Raw genomic sequence first — 27,973 nt, 5'->3', positions numbered from 1 at the left:
TGTCTATTACTTCCTCTGAAATTCTTTTTATCGTAATTTTTCGCTTTTCTATGCTTCATCATTTATTTCACTTGCCATATTTTTCACAAGGTCTGTTCACTTTTGTGTTCTTTCTACTGTAGTCTTTAATTTTGAAATGTTTTTTCTTTTTTTTCCTAAATCTTTCTTGAAATCAGTTCTTATTTCATTTCTATCTGTTCTTTAACCCTTATATCCATTTTGACTTTCCTACTTCAGATTTGTGCTGTTTTTTCAAAGCTTACATTGTTTTCAAAATTATTTTATTCCACTGTGAAATGTTAGGTTATGGTTTTTACTGAACGTGGAACAATCACTATTTGTTCATCTTAGAATAATCTCTGTGACACTGGTAAACTAATAGAAATGTGTGCTGATTAAAAGTAATTTTCACAGTATTTTTATTTTTCAAAATGTATATTACTCATTTTATAAATAATACGTGTTTATTATTTTAAAATTGCTAAAAAGCACTAAATCCTTGTAAAGTCTACCATCCAGAGCCATAACTTATTTATTTTGTATCTTCTACACTTATTTCCATGAACATATGCATGTAAATTGAAATAATATTATGCCTATTCTGATCACTTTTCTTTTCCTCTTAGCAAAATATTAGGAATATGTTTTCATGTCAATACAAGTCTGTATTCTACTTTTAATTTCCTTATTGATGGACATTTTGGAGTTGATTGCTATTATGAAAAAATATTGTAATAAAAATTGAGTTATTATCATTGCATACTTCTCTCATTTTAACTATTTTCAACTTCATTAAGATTTGGTTTACGTATGCTAAAATGCACATATTTTAATTGTACAGTTCCTAGAGTTTTGACAAAAATGTATACCTGATAATCACCACCCCAATCAAGATATAGATCACCCTGAAAATATTCATCACCCTGAAAGTTCTCTTGTGTACTATTGTGGTCTTTTTTCCCTGCTCTTGCCTTATTCAACCATCAGTCTGATTTTTATCACTGTAGATTAGTTTTGTATGTTCTAGAACTTTACATACATTGAATCATACAGTATGTACTAATTTAAGTCTGGCTTCTTTCACTCAGCATGATTCAGGTACTTTTGGTGTCAGTTTTAGTTATTTATATTTTTAAAGGAAAGCATCCATTGTATTTAGATTTTCAGATTTATTCCCATAGAATACAATCTATGTACATAGTAATCATTTATACTTAAAAATATTTTATTTGTGTTTAGGGATATATTCCTGTTTTCATTAAATGTGTTATGTATTTGTTTCTATTATTTTTTATTGATTAATCTTGATAGAGATTTATCCGTTCCATTTATTCTCAAGTAATATCTCGGATTTTAAAAAATTCTTAATTCAGTAATTTCTCTTTTATATTCTGTTATTCTTCTTTCCTTAGGTTCATTTTTTGTTTGTTTTTAAATTCATGATTGGAGCACTTCATTTTAATCATATTCAATAATAAATTCTTTTAATGCTTCAAATGTTCTATAAAGTATTACTTTGGTTATATCTCCTAAGTGTTGTTATATAGTATTTGCATTGCTCATTTTTAACTATTTGGTGGTTTTTTTTTTTAAGTGTTGCATAGTATTTGCATTGCTCATTTTTAACTATTTGGTGGGGTTTTTTTGGTGTTTTAAAAAACACCAAAGCTTATGGTGAAATTTTTTATTTCTTGACCCGTCAAAGACTTTATTTTATAAAAGGTAGTTTGTTTCTTTTTCTACTGTAAAATACTATTATGGTTAGTTTTAATTCTGTCTTTGTTATTGTCTTCATCTTTTTGTTTTTCTTAATGTGTCCTCCTTTTGTCTTGCTGCTTGGACCATGTTTTCTTTATTATAGTTGTCAGTATTTTGGTCCATATGTATTCTATTTAAAATTATTCTAGTAATTAGCTGTTATTTGTAGTAAATGACAATTACCTAATTTTTTTAGTTGACAAATCCGTTTTATGACAGATACCTAATTTTAATTAATGATACTTTATTATAGTAAATGACCATTATCTAATTATATTATTTGAGATGAAATTCTCAAAAAAGGTTAGTTTTTTGCCATGCTTTGTTTGGCCATATATTTTCTAGGATTTGCATAATCTAGTTTAAAGATGATCATGCTGTATGCAGTGGCAGAGGAAAGGTGGACTGGAAGAGAACAGAGATATGCCTCACAGAATATCTCCATAGGGCTAGAGGGGATATCTGTGTGATACTCTGGTTGGTTCAGGCTGTAGTCTCAAGTCAGTAGACAGATGCTGGAAGAGGTTAGAATCAGCTTTCCTGTATCTTTTCAGGAAATTTTAAAGATTGAGATATTTCACATATCATAAAATTCACCATTTTTAAAGTGTACAGTTGGGTGGTTTTTAGAATATTTATAAGGTTGTGCAACCATCCACACTGTCTAGTTCAAGAACATTTTCATCACTACTAAAAGAAACTCCATACCCATTTGTAGTCACTTCCCTTTACCCCTTTCCCTAAGTCCCTGGAAACCACTATTCTATTTTCTGTTTGTATGGATTTGCCTGCTCTAGACATTTAATATAAATGAAATTGTAAAATATGTGGCCTGTGGGTCTGGCCTCCAGTATTGCCTTCTATTGTGTTACAGGTGTTTCCTAGTGTACCATTTTAATTCCTTTTTTTTTTACTATATATTTTGGATTGTTTTCTTAGTGGTTGCCTTAGGGATTACAATTAGCATCTTCATTTATAAGAATCTGGTTTGTTTTAGTGCCAATTTAATTTCAATAGTATATAAAAACTTTACTTCTCGATAGCTCCATCCTGCTCCCCTCCTTTGTGCTGTTCCCATATAAATTACATCTTTATATGTATTGTATGCTCATCAGAGATTTATAACTTGTTTTATGTACTTTTAAATCAGAAAAAAATTACAAAAAATACATTTATACTGCCATTTATATTTACCTATGTAATATTTACCTTTACCTGTGCTCTTAATTTCTTCATGTGAATTCAAGTTACTGTCCAGCGTCCTTTGATTTCAGCCTGAAAACCTTCTTTTAGTCTTTCATATAGGTCAGGTCTGCTACTGATGGATTCTCTCAGATTTTTTTTCCCTGGGAATATCTTAATTTCTCCTTCATTTTTGGAGAGTATTTTTGCCAGATATAGAATTCTTGGTTGAATTTTTTTCTTTTGAGCACCTTGCCTTTTGGCTTCTATGGTTTCTGATGAGAAATCAGCTGTTAATCTTATTGAGGATCCCTTGTATGGGATAAATTGCTTCTCTTGTTCCTTCCAAGATTCATTCTTTCAACAGTTTGATTATGATGTATCTGGGTGTGGGTCTCTTTTGAGTTTATTTTACTTGGAGTTTGTTGAGCTGCTTATATGTGCAGATTAGCAGATTAATGTTTTTCATCAAATTTGGGAAGTTCTTGGCCTTTATTTCTTCGAATATTTTTTCTCCTCCTTGCTCTCTTCTCCTTCTGGTACTCTCACTATGTGTGTGTTGGTGTGCTTCATGTTACGGATCTCTGAGGCTCTGTTTATGTTTTTCTATTTGTTTTCTGTTCCTCAGATTTTGTATTCTCAATTGACTTATCTTCAGTTTTGCTGATTTTTTTCCTTCTGTGTACTCAAATCTGTGGTTGAGCTTCTCTGGTGAATTTTTCACTTCAATTACTGTAGTTTTTGACTCCAGAATTTCTATTTGGTAAGCCATGATACTCATGTCTTTAGTCATGAATTCTTGTGTATAAAGAAATGGTTTGCTTTAGGCCTTTGGACATATTTAAAATAGTTGGCTTAAATTATTTTTCTAGTATGTGAATATCTGTACTTCCTTAGGGACAATTGATAGTTGCTTTCTAGAAACCATACTTTCTAGTTGCTTTGCATGGCCTATGTTTTTTTCTTGAAAAATGAACATTTTGAATACTGTGGCAACTCTGGGAATCAGATTTTCTTCTCTTCCCTGGGTCATTGTTGCTGATTTTGGTAATTGGTGTTTTTTAGTGACTTTTCTGAATTAGTTCTATTCAGTTTATTCTTTATTGTATATGGTCACTGAAGCTTGTACTTGGTTAGATTAGTGGTCAGCTAATGATTGTACCAGAACCTGTAACTCTTGCAGTCTTTGCTGTATGTGTTGGGGCACTCCTTCATTACTATAAGGCAGTTGATAACTGTGCCTTAGCCTTTACTTCCTGCTTGTTAAATGTCTCAAGTTTGGCCAGAGTTGAGAGCTTAGGGCCCTCTCAGGTCTTTACTGAGAATGTGCACAGTTGTTGTCGTGCGTACAGCTCTATGCTTGCATATGGCCTTCTAGATTTCCAGAAATAAGTTGGAGCTTTTCAGAGCCTTATGGACATCTTATTCCCCAGCTTTTTCTTTTAAGCCTTTTTGTTATTCTGTTGTTAGCTCCAACTAGTATTTGTCACCTTAGGCAACCATGAAGTTACACTTGTCTGTAAAATTGTTTTTGACCAATATCTGTGCAAGGGACAAGGTTTTTTGTTTTTTAAATTTAATAAGTACATTCTAAGATGATGTTGTGGGTGGGGAGGTGGGGGGGGGAGGGAGGATTGGCCCATGGCTGGCACCTTTGCTAGCCTGGTTGCGGGGTGAAGGCCCATGGCCTGCTGTTGTCTTCAGGGCCCCCTGAGGGGTGGGGGAGCTTCTGCTCCCCAGCTGTCTGTCTCTGGCCTGGTTGTGATTGGTGATTAGTGACGATGTTTTTTGTAACAAGTGAGCAAACAGATCAAATACAGCCATCTTTGCAAGTGAGGCCTTCTAGGGAACCATTGGACAAGTCACATAATGACAGTTCTTTGGGAATCAATCTTTGAGAGACTTGAGACTCCATTCTTCTCCCTCTGGTGACTCCCAGGCTACCCTGAAAATCCCAGCATGCTGTTGTTTTTAAATGGTATCCTGTAGCTGGAGAGCTGGGGATGTGACTAGGGCATTGATATCCAGCTGTTTTTCTTGAATGAACACTCCCCGATTTTTGTAAGCCTTTGGTTAGTTTCCAGGGTTCTGAAAAAGTTGATTCTGACAATCTTTGCCAGTTTTTTTGTTGCTTTTATGGAGGAGAGAATTTTTGGATGTCCTTCCTCTGCCATTTTTGATGGTACACCCTCACACAGTTTTTAATCAAGTAGAATCAGAGAATGGCATGAGTTGAAGGCTGGGTATATTTTTCTTATTCCAGTTCCATTGTGACTTATAAATGCCTTTTTTTTTCTCCTTTTAGATTCAGGAGAATTCAGGTTCAGGAACCAGTCTGCGTGGGTTCAAAATCTAGCTCTGTTACTTATTAGCTTTGTGACTTTGGGCAAGTTTCTTAACTTTTTTGTGCTTTAGTTTCTTTATCTGTAAAATGGGGATAATAATAGTACCTACCGCTAAGGGTTATGAGGATTTAAAAAAGTCAGCCCGTGCAATGTATTTAGAACAATCCTTGGCACATTGTGAGCGCTCAGTAAACGTTTGTTATTTTTCAGAAGGTATGAGGTTAAAAAGTTTAGATAGTGTGAATCTGCTAGTTTAGATTTGATTGTATCTTTTAGATAACAAGGATTTAACTTCCCAATGAATATAAATGAACATAAATTAGAATATAAATTAGAAAAGTAGTATGAAAGAATCATTATAAGATATATTCTTTAGTATTTCTATAGTTTTAAGTCCAAGAAAATATATTTTTCTTATATGCATTGTGTAGGAGTAGCATTAAAAAATGAATGGAAATCCCGACTAAAGTATGGTAAAGTAAAGCTATTATATTTATTGTGTATAATATAACATTATCTGTTCATTCTTTCTTTTTAGGTTAATAATAACGAAATGGTTGCGTTACAACGAGAGCCTGATAACCCCTATGATAAGAATGCAGTTAAAGTAAACAATGTGAATGGAAATCAGGTTGGCCATTTAAAGAAAGATCTGGCAGCTGCTTTGGCCTATATCATGGACAACAAATTGGCACAAATTGAAGGGTAATGTACATTCAGAGTTTAGCTTTAATAATTGTGAGTTGTAGTCATCTTTGAATGTGTTAGCGTTTCTTGTTAGAGCCTATACAGGTATGTTGACAGCTTTCATCACTATACCTTAGTATGTGTTTAATTATCCTCTCATCTCCCTTCACTACCCCAGCTATCAAACAGCTATTATGTCATTTTCCTATTGAATTATTACCATGGAGGAAAATAGACTTTGGTTCAAATAAAAGGAAATACACTCCATCTTTCCAGGCCTTTTGGTACATAGGTTTAAGAGTTTAGAAATGTGTGATTAAATCAAAGGTTGTAAATAGTAGCCTGTGATGAGATGTGGGTGAGTTTCATTTTGCCATCATGGTGATTTAGAAATGTGTTCATTTATTTTCCAGTAGTCAAATATCTAGGTACTTTATATTTTATAAGTATCATTTTTTTTTCTTACATATTAAACTTATTTACTAAGGTTTTTCTCTTGACAAGTGGAAGATTTGACAATACTGGACCCTCATTTCCATATGGTGTCAGCTAACTGGAACTAAGTAGTAGTTGTTCCTTTAGCTAGGGTATACACTCTTCCAGTTCTCCCACCACTTTTTTTTGTAAACTCTCAGTCTCCTCTTGGTTATCTTTTCTAAGCATTTGTGTTTGTGATCTCAGTTGAAGTATTTGGGATGTTTAGGATATTCATACCCTAATCCTAGGTGAGTTTGAAAGATAAAATAAATACTAAGTAATGTCTTTGTTTTCTTCTTTTTCAATTGATCAGGTTTTTCAGGTATTGAGAAATTAGAAATAGTTCTTGCAAATCATTACCCATCCTCCCAGTAGAAGGAGTTGCCACTCTCAGTAGTTCTGTTAGTCAAAGCCCTACCCTCTTCAATTAAACTTACTGCTTTACTTATCTTACAGTCTTGTTATAGGCCGTCCTTGTATTTTAAAGCTGCTTTATCCCATCTTCTCAGAATCTTCTGGCATTCTCTTCGTAAAACCTACCCTTTTCTTCTGATTGTTGCTGATTCTATTCTCTCTCCTTTTTCTTTTTCTCCAAGTTTGCCCAACTAGTTTCTTTCTATTTTACTTCCATGCAAAATTTGAATGGCACACTTAGAACATTTAGTAGATTCTTAATGGGGTTAAAAAATAACACTTCTAATTTTGATTTTTTCCCTCTCCTAAATAGGGTAGTTCCTTTTGGTGCAAACAATGCTTTTACCATGCCTCTGCACATGACTTTTTGGGGAAAAGAAGAAAATAGAAAAGCAGTTTTAGATCAGTTGAAGAAACATGGATTTAAATTGGGTCCTGCACCAAAAAGTAAGTTCAGGGTTTAACTTAATAATATTTCGGTGTTTTAAGCTGCACAGCTTGTAAAACATTTATTCTCTTGTTGAGTTTGGTTGGCCAACCTAATTTGTGCTGAAGGCTTCAAGTAACAACTTTTTCCTGGAGTTTTTTTGAGGAAATTTCTGATTTTCTCCTTTCATCTTTATTTTGAAATAACTACAGATTCACATATTCACACACACAAAATTATACAAGGAGGTCCTACATACCCTCTCCTAATTTCCCCCAGTGGTAATATCTGTAAATCCCTGATTTTAAACATTTCTTTTTGATAAATTTTAGACAGAAAGAATCTCACCTAATAAAGAATGAAAAAGGATTGTTTGTTTTGCAAGAGTTTGTTCAAATAATGTGGAATTATTTTAATATTATGTTTTTTGAATAATTTATAATTCAGCTTTTAAAAAATCTTTATATTATGGAATTTTGTTTTAAAAATTTTAATATGTTTTAGGGCCAGACCGTGGCTCACTTGGGAGAGTGTGGTGCTGATAACACCAAGGCTACGGGTTTGGATCCCTATATAGGGATGGCCGGTTAGCTCACTTGGGAGAGCATGGTGCTGACAATACCAAGTCAAGGGTTAAGATCCCCTTACCGGTCGTCCTTTTTTTTTTTTTTTTAATTTAATAAGTTTTAAAAGATACTTATTAAAGAAAAACCTATTGGTGATATTTTTCTTTTTATTTTGTGAATTATAGCTTTAGGATTCAGTTTGGAAAGTGGTTGGGGCTCGGAAAGAGCTGGGCCAAGCTATAGTATGCCAGTTCATGCTGCAGTACAAATGACAACCGAACAGGTGTGCTTCTCTTTTATTTTGTAATCTAAAAATGAATTTTAAATGTTGAACGTTCATGTTTAAAAGAGTAGGATAAATATGAATGTGCTGATATTAGTGATCTTCAGATATATTCTTAAGTTATAGTGAAACATGTAGAATAAATAGAATGTATATATTTGCAAACATTTATTTAAAAAGCAGTGATAAGGAATATATCTATACATAAACATTCATACATACATAAAAATACACACAACTACATAGGCATAGTATATTTTTGTATCTGAAATTTTTTAAATGTCCAAGTAGTAATTAAAAATAACATTGAAGCCTGAAACTTCTCCTTTCAGGGTTGCAAATGCAGTGCTAAAACATTAACTCCAAATCTTTGGCATTCCTGTAGTTCTTTGTCTAATTTGTAATCTAGGATACTATTATGATGAGTTTGAAGAAATGTATATAATATAAACTAATGGTGGTCAATTTAAAAATAACATTAAAACTTTTTTGATGTTTCTATCACCACTGTTAGCCCATTTATCTACTAATTGTAGTTATATTTTCTCTGCTTATTGTTAGAAGGTCCTGAACCTATGTCTGGTAGGCAAACCACAGGTTAACTCTCCATTTTTAGAGCTGGCCTGATTTCTTCTGGGCTGCTTTTATGTATTTGTGTGTTAATTTGCAAGATTATCTAAAACACATATATGTTGCTATAAAATTGGACTAGATCAGTTTAAATAGCCAATTAAATTAGCATAATAATGAAATCATCCTAATATTTTGTAGCACATAGCTAGTTCCTTATTCTAGTAATAATAAATGAAATGTCATTGACATGAAAAAGAGTTAGATGCCCTGGTGTGACTGCTGAAATAGTTTTAATACAATTAATAGAATCATAGCATTTCAGTGACAGAAGAACTTAGAGACAATCTAAGTTTAGTTCATCCCTTTCATTTTACAGGAATAAAATACAGGCCCATAAAGGTTAAGTGTCTTGTCCAAACTTATATATTGCTTATTTGTGATAGAATTATGACTGAAACCGAGGACATATAACTCTCTTTTCTGTATTCTTTCAAATGTAATCGTTACCTCTTACACCTAAAACACTTGTTCATTCCACCTTCAGCGAGCAGTGTAGTATTTCAAAGAGTTAATTTGTTTTATGTGCCTTTTGGCATTTAACTCTTTTAGTTAATTAAATGATCTGAACTCTCTGAACTAAGTGCAATTATTATTTTAATTGGTTCATTTCACGATGTTTCTTGTTGCTGTTTATTGTAGCTTAAAACAGAATTTGACAAATTATTTGAAGATTTAAAAGAAGATGATAAAACTCATGAAATGGAACCAGCTAAGGTATTGAGCCAATATTTTCTATTTAAAACTGTTTGGAATTTTAAAATATGCTGATAATCTGTACATTTTCCATTATAAGATCAACTCTTTTACAGTACTAAATGTGAAAAAAGACAGGACTTACTGATTTCTCTTTATATTTTATTTTTAGGCTGTTGAAACACCATTGCTTCCACATCAAAAACAAGCTCTAGCTTGGATGGTTTCACGGGAAAACAGTAAAGAACTTCCACCATTCTGGGAACAGCGAAATGAGTTATACTATAACACAATAACAAATTTTTCCGAGAAGGACAGACCGGAAAATGTCCATGGAGGGATTTTAGCTGATGATATGGGTTTGGTAACTATTTTTTTCTTCAGTTAATAAAATCTTATTTTGTGGTTATGACTTTGTAGAAAGTAATTTTGAAGTAGAAAGGGATAGGAATCTGTTGCTGCCAGTTTGGGATTTTTACTTTCAGTGTAGAACAGTTTTTCGTATGGTTTTTACTTAAGATAATACTAAGCTTTTTGTTTGGTTAAAGTACACTTGAAACAATTAGGTAACAGTAATGGTATAAACATGTATTTCTCATTTTCTTTGACCTGTGAAATTCAGGGTACCTGACTTTCATTGATTTTTTTAAAAAAAGTAAAAGGACAGAAGAATGTTACATGAAATTTTATTCTTTCACAAATATTGTGATATACAGAGTATAAAGTATTTGTGATTCCTTTTACTAGCAGTTTTTATACTTTCTGGTCTCAGTAATCCTTTTTACTCTCAAAAATCATAGAGGATCTCAAAGAGCTTTTGTTTTGCAACAAAAATATCTGTTAAAATTTGTAGTATTAGTCATTAAGATAAATATTTTTAACATTAATTGATTTAAAAATAATTGACAAACTCATCATTTCTTAACATAAATAGCATATTTTAAAATGAAAATAACTATTTTAAAGCAATAGCAGTTTTGGTGAGAAGAGAGGCGTTTTACATTTTGGCAAATCTCTGACGTTTGGCAGCATAGGTGACAACTGAATTCTCATTATCTGCTCCTTTCAGTCTGTTGTGATATGTTGTTTTGATTGAAATATATGAAGAAAATTTGTTCTCACACAGATATAGTTGTAAAGGAAAGAATATTTTAATTGCCTTTTAGATAATTATAGATTTCTTCTTTGATATTATACTAAAATTCAGTATTGGTTTATTAAAAGTTAATGGTTATAATATAGAACTTAAAATCATATCAGTGAAATTTTTATACTCTGTTCTATTAAAATTCATTTGTGTATCTTGCACACTGAATGGATGTTTTACCCATGCATGATTTTATAACATCAGGCATTGCTCATTTAGAAAATATTGGTTCACTGAGTTATGCTAATCTGCCAAATGTTGATGCATTTCATTGTACATTTTAAAAAATTATATTTATTAATGTTACCACTGACTTTATTAGAAAAGTGTTTACATTTTGGGAAGCTGCTATGTTCATAGTGTCAGATACAAGTTTTCCAACATTCTAATTTATGATGGAAAACTAAAATTTTATTACTGACAACAATATGCTTGGTTGGTTCCCTTTAATATGGTGGCCTCACTTTGTTCATTTTCAAGAAAATACCTTCCAGACACTCAATCATGAGTAATGATAGTTGTCCATCGTTCTTTTAAGTAAAAATTCTTTAAAAAAAAAGTGGCTTGTTGAGCTTGCAACTCAGTCTCAAGTGATTTTTCTCTAGACAACCCTCATTTGGTGTGCAACAGAGGTATTTTATATGTACTTCCCATTTCATTACATAGAATATTAAAAAGATGTGTACTTAAGAGGTAAGATGTAATAAAATTAGTGTGTACTGCTTCCTTAGAAACATTCTAAAGTAAAACTAGCTTTTCTTTTATTAGCTGTATGTGGTAGTTAAGAATATGATGACTGCTAGTATAGTGCCAACTGCTTGTTATGCTAAGGTATCAGCACGTTTTTCACCATTGCTTTTGTAGCATTAGTGCAGATGTCAACACAAATAAGGTCTTAGTAGTATTATAAAAATAGTTTTTACCTCTCATTCTCCCGAAAGGGTCCTGGGAACTCCGCAGGTACCCGTGGACCACACTTTGAAAACTGCTGTTTTACATTGCTTTAAAATGGCTAGAGATGTATTTCTGTATTGCTAACTATAAATTCAGCTCCACTAAATATTGAAAAATTACATGTTTTTACTTAATAAAAATGCACAAGAAATATTATGTCCTTTATGCTTTATTGATAGATTGTGGCTTTTCAGTCTTGGTATCTTATCTTTAAATCAAAATTAATAAAATGATGATCTCTTCATATGCATTACTGGAGTTACTAATCATTTTAAATTAGCTCTGAACATCATGGCAAATGAGTTGTTGTAAGTAGTTTCATGATAAAATTAATATTTCAGTGTTAAATGTAGAATCTTAGGAGAACAGTCATTCAGTATAATGACATTTTTCAGGGATGCTTTTAGTATTTTATAGTGTAAATTACTTAATAATTCTTAATGCAGTGGGGAAGACATTTTATAATTAAATACTCATTTTATTTAATGTAATTATCAGTACACTTTTGTGTCCTTGAATGATATTTGGTTACTTGATTTTAAAATTTGTTTTGGAATATTTTCTGGTTAACTGGGTTTCATAATCTGATCATTTGTCTTTTTAAAACATTTTAAGGGTAAAACACTTACAGCCATTGCAGTTATTCTTACCAACTTCCATGATGGCAAACCTCTTCCTGTTGAAAGACTTAAAAAGAATCAACTGAAGAAGGTAAAGAATTATTAAGTGCACTTTCTGTAAAGTGTCTGGCTTACTGTGAAACCTTTTGATGTCATCATTAAAAAATAATTCTCAAGAAATTGGTAACATATGGTGTTTTGAGAGATGTGATGAATGGCCTTTCTTGCATTGTTGATAAGAGTGAAACTTGGTATCACGTTGCTGAGAACAACTGGTAATATGTATTAAGAGCCTTAAAAGTGTTCATAATCTTTGACCCAGGTCAGTAATGCCATTTCTAAAAGCTGTCTAAAGAAATGATCAGAAATCCATTTTTTCTAAAGATAGAAGTGCAAGTTTTTCCCCCAACATTGTTTTAAAGATAGATAATTTAAAATATCTCTTGATAAGGAAGTAGTTAAATTATGATGTAGCCATAAAATTTAATATTATGCAACCATAAAATCTTATTTTTGAAGAATACTCACTTTAATGATATATTTTGGTTTAAAAAAAAAAAAATACCAGGTACAAATGTGTATATGGAGTTTGAGTCCTCATTTTGTAAATACATATATAGGTCTGTCTTAAGTGTATTCACCCACACTATATGTACCAAAATGTTAATAGTGATAATTTATGTCCTAGTGACAAGAATATGGGTGACTTTTCTTGATATTTCAGGTATATATATATTTATGTATACAAAATACCTTTTTTAAACTCTTCTGACCTGCCATTTTTCTTACGTTTTAGTTTTCAGAGAGGCTGCACATCATGTTCCTGCCACCTGCTTTTTGAGATTCTATTAATTTCTGCATTTAATTGCATTTCCTTTTTTTCTTTTTTTGGGAGTTTAACCTCTTAAGAGTCTCAGATTCAGTTGTCTATCCTGAATAGTCTAATGATTTATGTCTTGTTCTTCCTACATTTATTTATTAAAACTGAAGTTCTAGTAGAAGCACATAACACTACTTATAGCTTCTCTCAGTTTTCAGTTGAAAACAGATGAACTGTCAATTAGGATTTCCCTTATTTTTCCCAAGATTAGCTATATGTTTAAGCTGTGAGGACATTTAGTTTGCTGCATTGGAAATGTAAATGGAAGCTGAAGATGTGATTTTCAGCCAAGAATTTATTGCAACAAAGATTTCTCTATTTCAAATAGGTATTCCACAGAAACAGAGTGAAATGTTTATTTAAATTCCTTTAGTTTATCTAGGTTGGACTTGGTAGAAAGTTTATCTTTGAATTCTATGAAGGAAAACCTTGCTGAGCACAATCATTTAATATAAACAATAAAGAATACACTTTATGTGTGGCTAAACTTTTAGATTATTTTTTGCATATTGTTAATATAAATAGTTATGCTAATTATTGAAGATTTGATAGAACATTTGATGAAAAGCATTTTTAACATTATTTCTTGGAGCTAATGCTTTAAAAGTTAACTATCTAAAGTAACTTCTAGTTACATATTCATAAAAATGTTTTATTTTGGATTTTTAAATTTATTTAGATTGGTACCATTAGGAGATAAATCTTTTCAGTGACTTTAGTAAAACTTAACTCTAATGGGATTTTGTAAAGTGTTTAAAATTCTACTTTTACAGATTTTTGGGGGGCTCATGTTTACATTTTGAAACAGAGGCGGGGTACACATGAAAAGAAAAGGGTTGGCAGGAAAATTCCTAGTAGCGTGAGACGAGAGGGCACTCTGGGACCTGTGTGTACTATTGCATCTGTCTGCCCTGGGAATTCAGAGAAAAAGATGGCTATGGCAGCCTCATTAAATATCCTAAATAGGGAATCTTGATTTGAAAAGTTTGTCATATGGGAATTTTTAATTCTAAAGTAAATCTCATTTCATGAAGTTTTCCACAGTAATTCATATGCCATTTATAATTGAGGTTTGCTTTTATTATTTCTTTTGAAAAGGTAAAGACTTACTAGTTTTCTTTGTTTTGAGATACCTGCGAAAAAAATTTTGATCATTTGTATGTTTTTCTTCTTCGCTTACTCATCTCTCCTCCCACAGTTGCTCTAGAATTGTGTAGCAATTTAAGTAGTCTTTATTATGTAAAAGTAAAGCAATATAAAATGGGGTGAATTTTAACTTTAAAACTGATAGCAGTACCTTTTAAGAAATATGCCTTTTCACCCAGGAATGTAATGTTAATGATGAATCTATGAAACTTGGAGGAAACAATACCAGTGAAAAGGCAGATGGACTAAGCAAAGGTAAACTTTAATTTTGAATATGACACAGTATTTGATTTATATTTTTCCAACCTGATAGTGTAATTCCAGTTTCGGCTTTGTACTATGTAAAAATTGAGGATCTCTTTTTTTTCTGAAGAACCACATGAGGACTGCTAACCAGGAAAGTTTTCATCATGGAGGTTATTGAATTGGGTGGGAGTATATCAGACAGAAGCTGGGAAAAAGCATCTTTGGTTGAGGAAAAAAACATCTCATGAAAGGACAATTGAAAAAAAACCAACAAAACAGCATATTTTATTCTGGGACCTCAAGTGTATTTTACGGTATTTGTGATGTGCATGGATCTGTGGATTTAACATTTATGTGACCTTCACAAAATTAATTTCTGAAGATAGAGCAGAGCAAGACTGAAAATATTTTAAGTTTAGGATAGGAGAGAGAAATAGAAAAATAGTTGGAGAGCGAGGTAGAGTTGAGGTTTTTTCTCTTTTTTTTGGTAAGAAATCCATGGATAGGAAGAAATTTTGGATAAAGTGGAAGAATAATTAGTAGGCTTGTGGGAAGAAATGGGATTAGGAGAATATGCAGTAGATGAGTTAGCATTAGAAGGAAAGGAGTAAGGTTAAGGGAAAATATAGAAAAATGAAGGGACAAAAGGGTAGGAAAATAGGGATTTTATAGAAGATGGCATTTGATTTTCTTTGCAAAGTGAACTAGGTCATGTGGGAGTAAAAGGAGTTAGAGTCTAGGCAGAGGATCCAGTTTAATATAGATCATTCTAGTGAATGGGTAAGGGGGCAACAGTGATGAGAAGGTTTCTCAGTGATATATTATGACAGCTGAGACTTGAAAATGTAAGTTTATAATAGCACCTATCTGTGGTTCTGTTTATTTTTTTCCAGCAGCTCTTAGCTGCCTTTGTATAGAAGGAAGTTCAGCCAGTCTACGTAGAGATTGGCTGGATGACTACAGGGGAAAGAGGGGGTCATAAAAAAATTGAGAGTACTTTCTAATGAGAAAATACTAGATTAGGGAAAAAGGAGAAAGAGTAGCTGGCTGATTTGTGAGAACAGGGGACTTGAAAGGAATGATGATGTTCAGAAAATTGACAATCAGTAATTGGAAAACCAGGGCTGGCTGGTTAGCTCTGTTGGTTAGAGCTGGTGTTAGAACACCAAAGTCAAGGGTTCGGATTCCTGTTCCAGCCAGTGGCCAAAAAAACAAACACAAAAAATAATTGGAAAAACAGGGTTTTAAGAGGAATACAGTAGTTGAAGACAATTTACTAATACGATGTATGTTTGTCTTTTTCTTTGAAATAGAAGGATCCAGATGTAGTGAAGAACCTAGTATTTCAGATATCAAGGAGAAGAATAAGTATTCCATGTCAGAATTATCTACCTCCCGCCCCAAAAGGTAAACTTTGTTGTGGTCTGATTGTATGTGATATGTTTATTTAAACTCTGTTTTTTTGTATATAGGAAAGAGAGATGAACATTATATCTCAGTTACGTAGTTCTTCCAAGTACATTCTTTTATTTGAATCACCAAAGTCACTATGACTTAGGCAGGTAGGGTGTTCTCATTTTACAGGTGAAGAAAAGTAATATTGATCTATAAGAGAAGTGAATTGGTAATTTTTAATAATTACCTTTCTACTGCTTTTCTTCTTATTTCTTTCATCTAGGAACTAAGATCTAGCTCCTGGGATTTTTGTTTCTGTTGAAACTTTAGAAGAGTTTTCTTCATGGATTTGAGGGGATGAAAACTGAAGAATATTTATTGGATGGCTTGATAAAAGCATTCTTTCCTCATCTGACGTCTTTGTCACTTTGCCTCTAGTGGAAATAAGATGTAATAAAGTTATTTATAGAGAGAGTATTACATACATTGACTAGAAGGGCTGGAGGCAAGTCAGCTCAGTTGCTTAGAGCACAGCCTTTTAACACTAAGGTCACAGGTTCAGATCCCTGTACTGGCCAGCTGCCGCCCCCCCCCCCCCCCAAAAAAAACCTGGAAATTTGAATAAAACACATAATCCCCCTCTGATTTTACCTTAAATCTGTTAGCTTTTTAAACTTCATTTACCCTCCGAAGTAAGTCTAAATACTAGGCTTTTGTTGTATTGTCTGCTGTCAATATCTACAGATGTGATCTCAGATCTGAATCTTTGCTAGCTATTCTACCAACAGAGACCTCAGAACTGTGGCTTTGTTAATTGTTCTAGCAATACTAATCTGAACTGAGCGCAAAACCAGCACTCATTAGTTTCCCTCTTATGTAAATCTCAAATATTACAACTTTGAGCTGACCATAAACCTGGGTAACAGAGCACTCTTAGGTGGATCAGATTAAATTACAAGGAAATAATAATGATGAGGACATGGGAAAAACTAATAACAATAACTAACACATTATATTATAGTGAATACAGATATGTTGCTGTGTAACAGGTGCTATTTTAGAGGCTTTTGCATGTAGTCACATTTTATCCTATAACGTGGATTGTATTTTTATTTCCATTTTCCAAATGAGGGAGATAAAGGCATAGAAGAATTTAATGTGACTTACCTGAAGTCACATAGCAAAGTAGCAGCAGAATGGAGATTTGAATCTAGGTAGTCTAAATCCATTGTTCTTAGCTGCTTAACCACTGTGTTATATACTGTTTCTACACAAAATTTATGAAATTTTTCATTGTGAAGGAATTATATTTTTGTCTTTTGGCTGCTTGTATTAGAAGTATTTTCTTTGGTAAGAGTCAGTTCTTTTTGTTCTAATTTTATATAATTTTTTTTTTGTTTTGTATTGTTTTTTTTTGTCTTTTTTTTTTTTTTTGACAGCTGGCTGGTATGCGGATCTGAACCCTTGACCTTGGTGTTATCAACACTGGTCTGACCAATTGAGCTAACTAGCAAGCCGTAATTTTATACAGATGTTTTAATTAAACTATCAAACATTGAATTCAGTATTGAAATTATTACTTTTTTAGAGTGACTTAATTTTTCAAATTTATTTTAATAATGGTACAACATTTTGCATAGTAAATGCATATATCTAGTTATGAAAACAATGCTTTTAGCAGATTTAGTTTTCATTTGTAAAATAAGATCTTTCTCTTGAAAAATTAAAAAAAAATAAACAGTGGTAAGACAAAAGCATTTGTATTGCATTTATTAAACATGTTTTTATATCCTGTTTAGTTTTCAGTTGGTAAAAAAATTTCTTTGTGTAAAATTACTTTTAGAAGAAAAACTGCTATCCAGTACATTGAAAGTAGTGATTCAGAGGAAATTGAAACAAGTGAATTGCCACAGAAAATGAAAGGTAATATGTAATGGATTTGATTTGATAATGTGTCCTATATTCTAATCTCCTAAGTGTACTTATTTTTATGTTTATTTTGGTTTTGTTTTTAGGCAAACAGAAAAATGTACAGTCAGAGACTAAAAGCAGGGTAAAAGGTATGTGTAAATGCTGTCTTCTCAGTACCCATAATCTAAATTTAAAGATTATTAAAGTGCCATCCATTTGTATCTCTCTAACTTGGGATTTTTTTGTAATTGTTCTTAAACTTGGGTGTTGTTTACGTTTGAACTCTTCATGGAATTTACCATGGGTGTTAAATGAATTAAACGAATGAGGCAAATTTGAATGAATAGTTTCAAATTAAAATCTAAGGGATAATATTTAAACCAGCTTTAAACAAAATAAAGTAATTTTCTTCCATTTATAAAATGACTTCAATAAAACTGTATATGTATGTATAAAGAGTTATTACTAAGGTTCAGAGTGCCTTCTTGTCAATACTATTATTAATTCATGGTATTATACAGATCTAAAAATAATCAGTGGGTATCTATTTTTTCCTTTATCTTTAAAACATGCTTTACTTTTCCTCTAATTCAGATCATATTGTATTTCTAATTAGTTGAGAAATTGTATTGCTTTTGGAAAATAACTGATCACTACTTGATGTACCTGAAAATTTGGCAGCCTCATCATTAGGAATCAAATACTTGTTTTCCTGAAAAATATCTCCTTCCATCTGAGAGCTGAATCACTTTGCATTTGGCTGCTCTTACCTTCACTTCTATTTCTCAAGAGAAGCGAGTGTCTTACCATGAATGACTGTGTCACTTCTCTGAACTGGAGAGGTGGCAATTTTGGTTACTAAATATTTTATTTTTACTTAATAATATAAGCTCTTAAGATAGTGTAAAAAGTGGTATTCTAATTCCTATCCTCAGAAAGTATTTGTATCTAAGCACAGGAGAGAATTAATTTAAAATATCTTAATGACTTTGTGGTTTTTCTTCAGCAGGATCTTCTAAAGTTAAAGAAGATGTAGCATTTGCATGTGCACTTACTTCATCTACCCCTGCAACAAAAAAGAAAATGCTGAAAAAGGGTCAGTAAATTTCTTGGTTTTCTAACCTTTATTTTGTTTTTTTCTATTTTTCAATGAAAAAAATTAAATTACAAAAGTTATAAAATCATATTACAAGAATTTTAAAAATTGAGAAAAGAAGAAAATACACAATCTCATTTAAAAAGCTGCATCTTCATGTTTTTTCCTTCTGGTGCATTTTCTATTGTATTTGTTTTAGTTAGGCCAAAATATGATTGTGGGGGGATGATCCTTCCTCTGAATAGCAGAGGTGTTTCTTCTAGTGAAGGCACAATGCAATTTATGGTTGCTTTAATGCTTAATTTAATTAGGATTAATTTAAATTATCTTAAAGATTTAATTTTTGATATGATTAGAATTTGCTTTTCATTTAAGAATGTTAGTGGTCTTTACTATAATTTCATATTCTGTAATTCATAGGAAAACAACACTGCTTAAGATCGAAAGAGATCAAAGTAAGGTTAAGGAGACTGGGACAATTTATTTCTCTGTACCTTGTTTTCCTCTGTTTTACATGTTGGGGATATAGCAGACAAGGTCTATTTTTATGGAGTTCTTATAATCTTGTAATGGGGGAAACATAATAAACAAGTAAACACATTTTGAGTAATAAGTGATGTGAAGAAAATAAAGGAGGATAATGAAATAAAAGATTGAAATAAAGATTGATCTGAAGGGGCCTGTTTAAGAAGGTGATATTTGAGCTAATACAGAATCATGGGAAAGAGCCAACATTTGGTCTAAGAATCAAATTAGGAATAGAAAATATAGGCATTTCAGATGGATTACTCTTGACCTTAACTTCAGAAATTTAAAGAAATGTGGAGCTTTCAGTTGAGATAAAATTAATTTTACACACAGAAGCCCCTTTCTGTTGCATATTAAAAAGTCATTTGGCTTTGTTAAAGCCAAAATAAACATATCTCTGGAAGAGAAGCAGGATAAAAACAAAAATCAGTGAGTAGAGATGGAAACCATAGTAATGCTGGGCCTTGTGGTAGATAGTGGTTTCTTTCGTAAGACACAATAAAGTCATAACTTAAAGATTGCTTAAATTCTAAATTTTAAATTTCCATGCATCAAAAGATACCATAAAGTGAAAAATGACATGGCTGAAGAAGATACGTGTAATAAGCATTAACGGACAGGATTAGAATCCAAACCATGTAAGAACTCCTTGTAAGTCAATTAGAAAAAACCAACCTAATGAGAGAGTAGTCCAAAGATGTAAGCATGCAGTCCATAGAAAGAAAATCCAAATAACCAATAAACAGCAAAAGATATGCATTAATCATTGGGAAAATGCAAATTAAGGGAATGGTAAAATGCAGTCTCACCCATCAAATATTTTCAGACATTTAAAAATCTCACATGCCAGGTATAGGCAAGGTTGTGCAGCAGTAGGAACTCTCACACACTGTGTGTGGGAGTGTTAGTTACCATGGAGAGCACCTAGGCAAAAATATAATGAAGCTGAAGGTAAACCACCTAGAACCTACAGATGTACAAGGAAACATAAAAAAAAGGGTTTTTATTGTAGCTTTCTTTTAGTGAAATACTGGAAATAATGTAGTTACTGTTCAGTAGGAGAATGGAAATTAAATCGTAGCTACTTATGCAATGTAATGCTATATATTGGTTAAAATGAATGCACGAGAGCTACAAATGTTAAGGATAAATCTTAAATATACAGCATTGAGAGAAAACAAGTTGTGGAATGATACATAGATCCAGAATGTATATACATTACGTATGGCTTAAAATCACTTACACGTATATGTTGTGTATGGATATAGTTGACAGTAAATCTATAAAAACATCCAGAGGAAGGATACACAGCTTCAGTTTGACAAAATGCTCTCTTACGAAAAGAAATCTGAAGCAAATATAGGAAAATGTTTATATGGGTGGTTAGTAAGTACATGGATGTTCATTGTCAGTGTTCTCCAGTTTTTTTTTTTTGTTTGTTTGACTTGTTTTATTACAAATTAAAAGTTTGTGCATAATTATAAATAATAAATGTATCTCCAGAAAAGTCATAGTCCATCTTTCCATTGATTTTTATCTCTTAAAATTTTAGTAACAAGCTTCCTTCTGTCTCTTCTGCTTTGGGCTGATGAAGAGATAGCATTGACTATAAAAACATTTTAGGCTGTAGAAAAGAGGCATATCAGATACTGAGGGGAGTACATATGGGTTCAGGTTACATTTACCTCTCTGTTGAACTCCCCAAAAGATGGAAGTGTTTTTATTTTACAGAATTTCTTATCCAAATGAAATAAAAAAGAGCTCTGAATTTAAGTGATTAGTTAGTTAAGTCATTAACTACTGAGCAACAGAATCCTCAATTTATTGTACTTGAAGAGCCTTATACTATGCTGGAGTTTTTGACTGTTCCCATTTGGCGTGATATGGCCAAATCAGAGGAAATCAGCTGTCTGTTGAATGAAAAAAATGTTAGATTGTAAGAATAATAGCATAAGCATAGTGTCCCAGTTCATGATGATTACATAATAACATGTCTCCATTGCTAAAATTAGCCTTCATATTAAGCAACAACTAAACATTTTTTTAGAAATAACAACCTGAAAGATAGTACTGAGTGAAGATTTCTAGAAAGAAAGCTTTATGTTTAGGTGATGAAAAACTGAAAATAAGAATTTCCAAGCTCCTAGCAACTGTTTGTTGAAGGACCGCTGTATCCAACCCACTTTCCTGGATCTTTGCTTGGCTTGCTTTCTCACTTGATTTAGGTTTCTGATCATTTGTCATCTCGGAGAGCAATACTTTCCCTGTCCCTTCCTCCTAAACCTACTCCCCTGTCCCACAGTTTCTGTACTCATATCATACTTGATTATTTCTTCTTACTATTTATCAGTATTTAACATTACTGTCTATCTGTATATATAGCCTACCTCCCCCGTTAGAATGTAAGCTGTATAGATGTAGGGACTTTTTATTCACTGCTATATCCCCAGCCCCTACCACAGTGTTTGATATGGACCATGAGTTCAATAAATTGTTGAATAAATAGGCATGTAGTATATCTTTACAATTTTCTAAAAATTGCAGTGAGAGCTATCTTATCAGGTAACCACATACCAAGGATATAAGTATAATACTTTATATATTCCTTTTCAGTATATTTTTTAGACTTTGAGTAGAACACGGTATTAGTAATATTTTAGTAGTTGATTTATATTCTCGTTAAAATCAGGGAAACATGTATCTCTGAGCTAGCCTTTATTTTTATTTTAAAATAAATAATTGAGCTGAAATTTCAGCACACCAGTTATTCTTTGTAATTTTTGTTTTTGTAAATAGCATCTAAATGTTATTCACAATGGTTTTATTCCTTTGCTTTTGAGACTTCCATTTCTCCCTTCTACTATTGCCATACAAGCAATTCTGGACCCTTTTCAGAAGAGTGTAGACACAGAAGGATCTGCTTGTAATCTAGAATCAAGTTCTGTCACCCCACCAAGCAGCTCTTTCAAAGCAAGGAGTTGTTCTGTGACTTTTTTGGTTCACCTTGGTCAGAAAGGAAGGATAGTGGTAATATCCAATCATAGTTCTATTATTTCATTGGGAACAGCTTCAGTGGATGGTGTGTCTCTATCTAATTTAATAGCAATATTAGGACAGTAGATAACTGATTTGGGGGGATAGATTTCTCAGAAGAATTTGCGAGTATTACATATTCCACTTTATTCAATGATAATTTATCTTTTTGGGAAACACTGGCATAGAATTTGTTGTGACTTGCTTAATAAACATAGTTTATTAATTTTATATATTTTTTTCAAGAGAGAACAAAACAATCCTTTGGTAAGATGCAGGAGTTGTCTTATGAAGTGTTTTATCTCTCTCTAAATATAATATTGTTAGTGTTTTGACTTGAAGTTATTTTCTTCTTATATCAATTAAATATTTTATATGGGCTGGCTGGTTAGCTCAGTTGGTTAGAGTGCAGTGTTGTGACACCAAGGTCAAGGGTTGGATCCCTGTACTGGCTAGCTGCCAATATATATATATATTTTATGATCTTTGGAAATTGAATTTTGTTTGTAACCAAGGACCAATTTTACCTTTGGTCACCATCAATTTTAATTTTGACATTAGTGTGAAAATAGAATTTTTTGCATTTTAACTAAGTTTACTGGGGAAGATACTCCTTGTAGACTTGTAGAGTATACTGGCAAGGGATACCAGCTCTAGAATTTATCTAAAAAATTTTTGTTGTAAGCATATTAGTTACCTATTACTGTATAACAAATTACCTTGAAATTTAGCAATTTAAAATCAGACATTTATTATCTTACACATTTTATGAAGGTTAGGAATCTGGAAGTGGCTTAGCTGAATGATTATGGCTATTGGTCTTATGAGGTTGCAGTCAAACTGTCCTTCAGGGCTGCAGTCATCTGAATATTCGACATAGGGAGGATCCAATTCCAATTCTGTGTGTCGACTCACGTGGTTGTCGACAGACCTTGTTCCTTGCTGGCTATTAACTGTGGTCCTCAGGGATGTGTGTCCTTCCATAAACTGCCTGAGTGTCCTCACAGCATCGCATCTGGCTTCCTTCAGAGCAAATGATACATGAGATAGACAGGGAAGAAGAGGGAAAGAGTACACCCGACATGGAAACTTCATCTTTTATAACCTAATCTTAGAAGTGACGTGCTATCATTTCCGCCATATACTGTTGGTCACACAGAGCAACACTGGTGAGTGTGGGAGGGGACTACATCAGATGTGAAGATGAAGAAGTGGAGATCATGAGGGCCATCTTGGAGTCTGGCAACCACATTAAGTATAATACAAATTCAGAAAACTGCAAAAACATGTACATCTTAATGAATGACTATAAATATGAGGAGATACTATAGACTTCCTACTTGTATCCCCTCGCAATCAAAATCCTCTGGTTCTTCCCATAAATAATCACTATCTGGACTCTTGTTTTTTTTAAGTGACAAAATAAAATTGAGTTCCTGTTATTTCATCATGGCTGGAAACAGTCCATCTGCTTCATTTTAATTCTTCCTAATTTCTCTTTTCATGGAGGTACATTATTGTCATCTTATTGAAACGTTTTATTTCAGAAGAACAAAAAAAACAGCTAAGGGCTGTGTCAATGATTCATTCTTTTAGGAGCATCTGCAGTGGAGGGTTCAAAGAAAACTGTTGAAGAGAGACCAAGAACAACACTGATCATCTGCCCACTTTCTGTGTTAAGCAACTGGATTGTAAGTCTTTAAAGCCCTTTAAAAATGTGATATAATTTATGTTTACCTTATAAAAAGTATTATTCTGTTAAAGAGTCATTCATAAGGAGAAATATGCCTGATCATCATTTTATATCTAAGTTCAAATAATTTTAGGTGAGTTGGGGTTATATTTGCAGAATTGAAGTAATTTTTCTTTGAAGATCTGTACTGGAGAAAGTAAAGAAAACCATCAATTGCTAACATAAGATTTGGTTTGTGTTTCTGCCTATACCATTTTTGTTGCCCAAAGTGGGAAAAGTGTATAGTTTAACACTCTAATATTTACAAACTGACTCATGGAATTCCTTTTTCTAAGAAGTCCACTATCAGTAACTTATTTTTATGACAGTATGTAACATTTAGCTCCTATATGCTTGGTTTCGTGGATTTTCCTCACTTAATCCTCACAACCATTCTCATTTTACGGGTGATCCAGTTGAAACACAGAGAGGTTAAATAACTTGCCTAAGGTCATCCAGCTAATAAATGATGGAGCTTGGAAATAGTGTCCAGCATTTTGACTGTAGAATCTATGCTTTTGAGGCTACCCACTAGAAAATACTCCTGTCCCCAGAAGATTACTTTTGTGTTCTGAAATATTACTTTTGTAATTGAACCTCTTTATGTGTTACGTGTGTAAGGAGCAGAATGGTTCTGTTTCCTTTCCAGTTTGCATTTCAAGCTTCATGTTATAATGAAATAATAACTCTTGGAAGCACTGTGAACATAAGGACCACTACATGTGGACTTCCATTCTTGCCACCTCCAAGGTTATCTTTATCCTTCCCGGCCTTTCCTCCTCTTATTTCAAAGGAGGAAGAAGTCCTACTTTTTGTAAGATTATTAGTCAATACATTTGATTTCATCTTTTCCTGCCTTTGTTTTTAATCTGTTCTTTATTCCCTCACCTGGTTATTCAGTCTCTTCTCACTGTTTCTTTCATGAAACATACTCGGGTCTTTTTCATTTAAAATATGTTCTCTTGATTACGTCTCACCTTTAAGTTGCTTCTCTTCTGCTTTCCTTCAGCGTCTTAAGGGTTAATTTCTACTTTGTGCTTTTACTTACTAATTTCTTAACTCATTGTAATCTGGCTTCTGACATCAGTTCTCTAAATTGCATTGGAAAAGATTACTAGTGATTGTCTAATTATGAAATTCAGTGGCCTTTTCTTGACTTTATATAGCCTTTTCTTCTTTACTCTATGTAGCCTTGCCTTCCATGACATGACTTATCTTTTCACAGTAAGTTTCTGGTTTATTTATTTTTTAAAAAAAGAAATCACATCTTTTCATGGCTACTCTATCACTTTTCCTCTTTGGACCAGAATGAGTTTTAGTCGTCTCTTGCTCTTTTTTGTTGTTGTTGTTCCATCGTAACTGTACTCTTGATGTGTGGTTTGTCCTGAGAAGGGCAATACCTGGGTACTTGAAAGGCAGTTTTCAGGGTGAGGTTTAATGGAGATATAAAGAATAGAATTGTGATTCTTTAAGGGCTTTGGGTGTGTTGATATATTTTAAAAATGGGTAATCATTATTTCATTATAACTTAATTGGGAAAACAATAAAGGTTTGGATAGTGTAAGCTTTAGAAAGGAATCTTGTGAATTTAAAGGAATGATGGATGGTTGGGCGTATAGGAGTTCATGGTCAAGAATTAGATTTTACAATTTCTCGCAAGCTGCTCTCTTCCTAACTCCCAAGTAAATGACCTAGCATTTTAAAAACAGGTTGGAACTAATTTATCTTTATCTTTATATTTATCTCTTTTTGTCTTCAAGTAAGGAAAAGAATCCAGTTAAGTGAGTAAGACTTGTGTATCAATTTCACTTCCACCACACAATAGTTCTGGATGTTTAGACAAGTCACTTAACCTTTCTTGAGATAATACCTGTCTTATTTCCTGTTGAGAGAATATATGTACACACACACACACACACACACACACACACACAGCCTAGTACAGTGTCTAGAAACACAGTAACTATAGTTCTTTTACTTTTTTCTCTAGAAAAGTTCTTTTTCTTCTATTCCAAGTATAATCCATTTACAAATATCCTCTGTTCCATTTCAAGGCCATCTATTGATCTGTTTTCTTATATTAGATTCTGTTTCATACTGGATCCTATCCTACCTCCTTTTCTTCTTTATCAGATTTCTTGAAAAAATTCTCTGTTTTCACTTTTACTATTTCATGTTTAATTCTCTCTTTAGCCCACAGTAGTCTGGGTTTTGCTCCAACCCTTTATAGAAACTCTCTCTGCAGAGACCTACAGATCTCATTGTTGCCATGTCCAGTGAGCTCCCCTTTTCTTTTCCTCTGCCTTATGTTACTCATATACTACTATTTTTTTTAAGCCATCTCTAAACCTTGTAAAGAGAGGGTATGAACATAAGTCACAAATTAAAAATCTGCCTTCTTTTCCTTCTTGGAACTTTAATATTCTTTGGCCTCTAGACCATATCTTTTGTGTTTGCTACCTTAACTTTCTGACCATTGTTTCTCTTTGTTCTAATTTTTATTAAATCTGCCTCCCCCCAGGTGTGGGTTTTTTTTTAAGTATTATAAGAAATTTTAATGAGAACTTCATTTACTCATCAAGATTCAAGAATTACCATAAGTCTGCAACATTTGCTTTCTTTTGTCTTTTGCTGGAATATTTTTAATCATATACCAGCCATCATGTCATTTCTCCCAATGATAAGTTTGCTCTTTAAGTAAGTATTGCATTTTGTAGGGTCTGTCCCTAACCCTTTTCTTTTCTCATTGTACCTGTTCTCCTTAAGAAGTCTCATTTGTTTCTATGACTTCACATACTGTTTGCTGTTAACTTTAAAATTGATATCTGTACCTTTTACTTTTGCACATATAGGTCAATGTTTACATTTTCCTAGTATCCTTCTGTGCTCAGGTATTTTATAATGACCAGAAATACTAATAAATGCTTAAAATACTCATCTCTTTCTCACCTTTATGCCTGCTTTCCCCTTGTTTTAAACTTTTCTGTCTTTATCATGCAGTTCTTCTAGGCAGTCGTTTGAAATATCAGGCAGGCCATCTTCTCCTCCCAACCCCCCCTTTTTTTTTTTGTCTTTTCCCTTTTTTTCATATATTTAATTAGTCCCTCTTTTTTAGTATCTTCTTTTCACACCCATCCTTTCCATTTTGTTCCTACTTCTGCCATTCTGGTTTAGGGCTTTTATTATCTCTCACCAAATAGTTTCCAAGCTATGTCTCCCTGGTGTCTTCTCTTTGCAATCTAATGATTTTTTTTCCTACTCAAAATCTCCCAGATTTGATGTTTTCATGATCAAAAAACCCACAAAAACCTCAAGTTTTAAAAACTGATTATGTTCTCAAGAAGGGCAGGGATGACTAAGTTTTCCTTTTTAGTTACGCCACCCTTGTAGTTGATACCTGGCAAATAGAAGGCCTATAGTAAGTGAATGAAAAGTGGGTACTGTGCTAGAATCTCTGCCTACATTGTTAGAACTAGTAGTTGCTGTTCTTTTACTGTTTAGTCTTGATAATTACCAAGTCCACTAACTAACTGGGAGCATTAGAGAGTCTTTTATTAAAGTATTACAGTTTTAAAAATCTAATTACTGTTTTAAAGAAGGTTGGTGTTTTTTTCCTCCTAAAAAATAAGTGGCTGATTATTGGTAGGGCCAAACAAAATTTATATAATTTATTATTATTATTATTATTATTTATGTGTCAGTTTTCCTGACAGTATAAAAATAATCAGTACTGTTATTATCATTGTTGTTAGTTTAGATTGTAGGAAGCTTTATATCATGCAATTTTAGTAGTTTGATTTGTGACACTACTGCCAGGACG

The 27,973-nt window shown here is 32.6% G+C and overlaps 1 protein-coding gene across 2 annotated transcripts in view; it reads left to right on the top strand.

Moving 5' to 3' along the window:
• The window catches only part of HLTF (helicase like transcription factor), a 46,055-nt gene that overhangs the window by 3,307 nt on the left and 14,775 nt on the right, over positions 1-27,973 (top strand). The window contains exons 3-14 of one of the 2 annotated variants that reach the window (XM_063090804.1): positions 5,824-5,990; positions 7,177-7,310; positions 8,042-8,139; positions 9,412-9,486; positions 9,638-9,829; positions 12,182-12,277; positions 14,392-14,467; positions 15,772-15,865; positions 17,697-17,776; positions 17,869-17,913; positions 18,774-18,860; positions 24,018-24,112. In XM_063090804.1, coding sequence (XP_062946874.1) covers positions 5,824-5,990; positions 7,177-7,310; positions 8,042-8,139; positions 9,412-9,486; positions 9,638-9,829; positions 12,182-12,277; positions 14,392-14,467; positions 15,772-15,865; positions 17,697-17,776; positions 17,869-17,913; positions 18,774-18,860; positions 24,018-24,112 — 1,239 coding nt within the window. Of the gene's footprint in view, positions 1-5,823; positions 5,991-7,176; positions 7,311-8,041; positions 8,140-9,411; positions 9,487-9,637; positions 9,830-12,181; positions 12,278-14,391; positions 14,468-15,771; positions 15,866-17,696; positions 17,777-17,868; positions 17,914-18,770; positions 18,861-24,017; positions 24,113-27,973 lie in introns of both variants that reach the window. The other variant, XM_063090794.1, reaches the window with a different exon arrangement.

This window comes from Cynocephalus volans, chromosome 1 (genome assembly GCF_027409185.1).
Source record: "Cynocephalus volans isolate mCynVol1 chromosome 1, mCynVol1.pri, whole genome shotgun sequence".
In the NCBI taxonomy this organism is placed as follows: Eukaryota; Metazoa; Chordata; class Mammalia; order Dermoptera; family Cynocephalidae; genus Cynocephalus; species Cynocephalus volans.
This window is presented reverse-complemented; position numbering and strand designations above follow the sequence as displayed.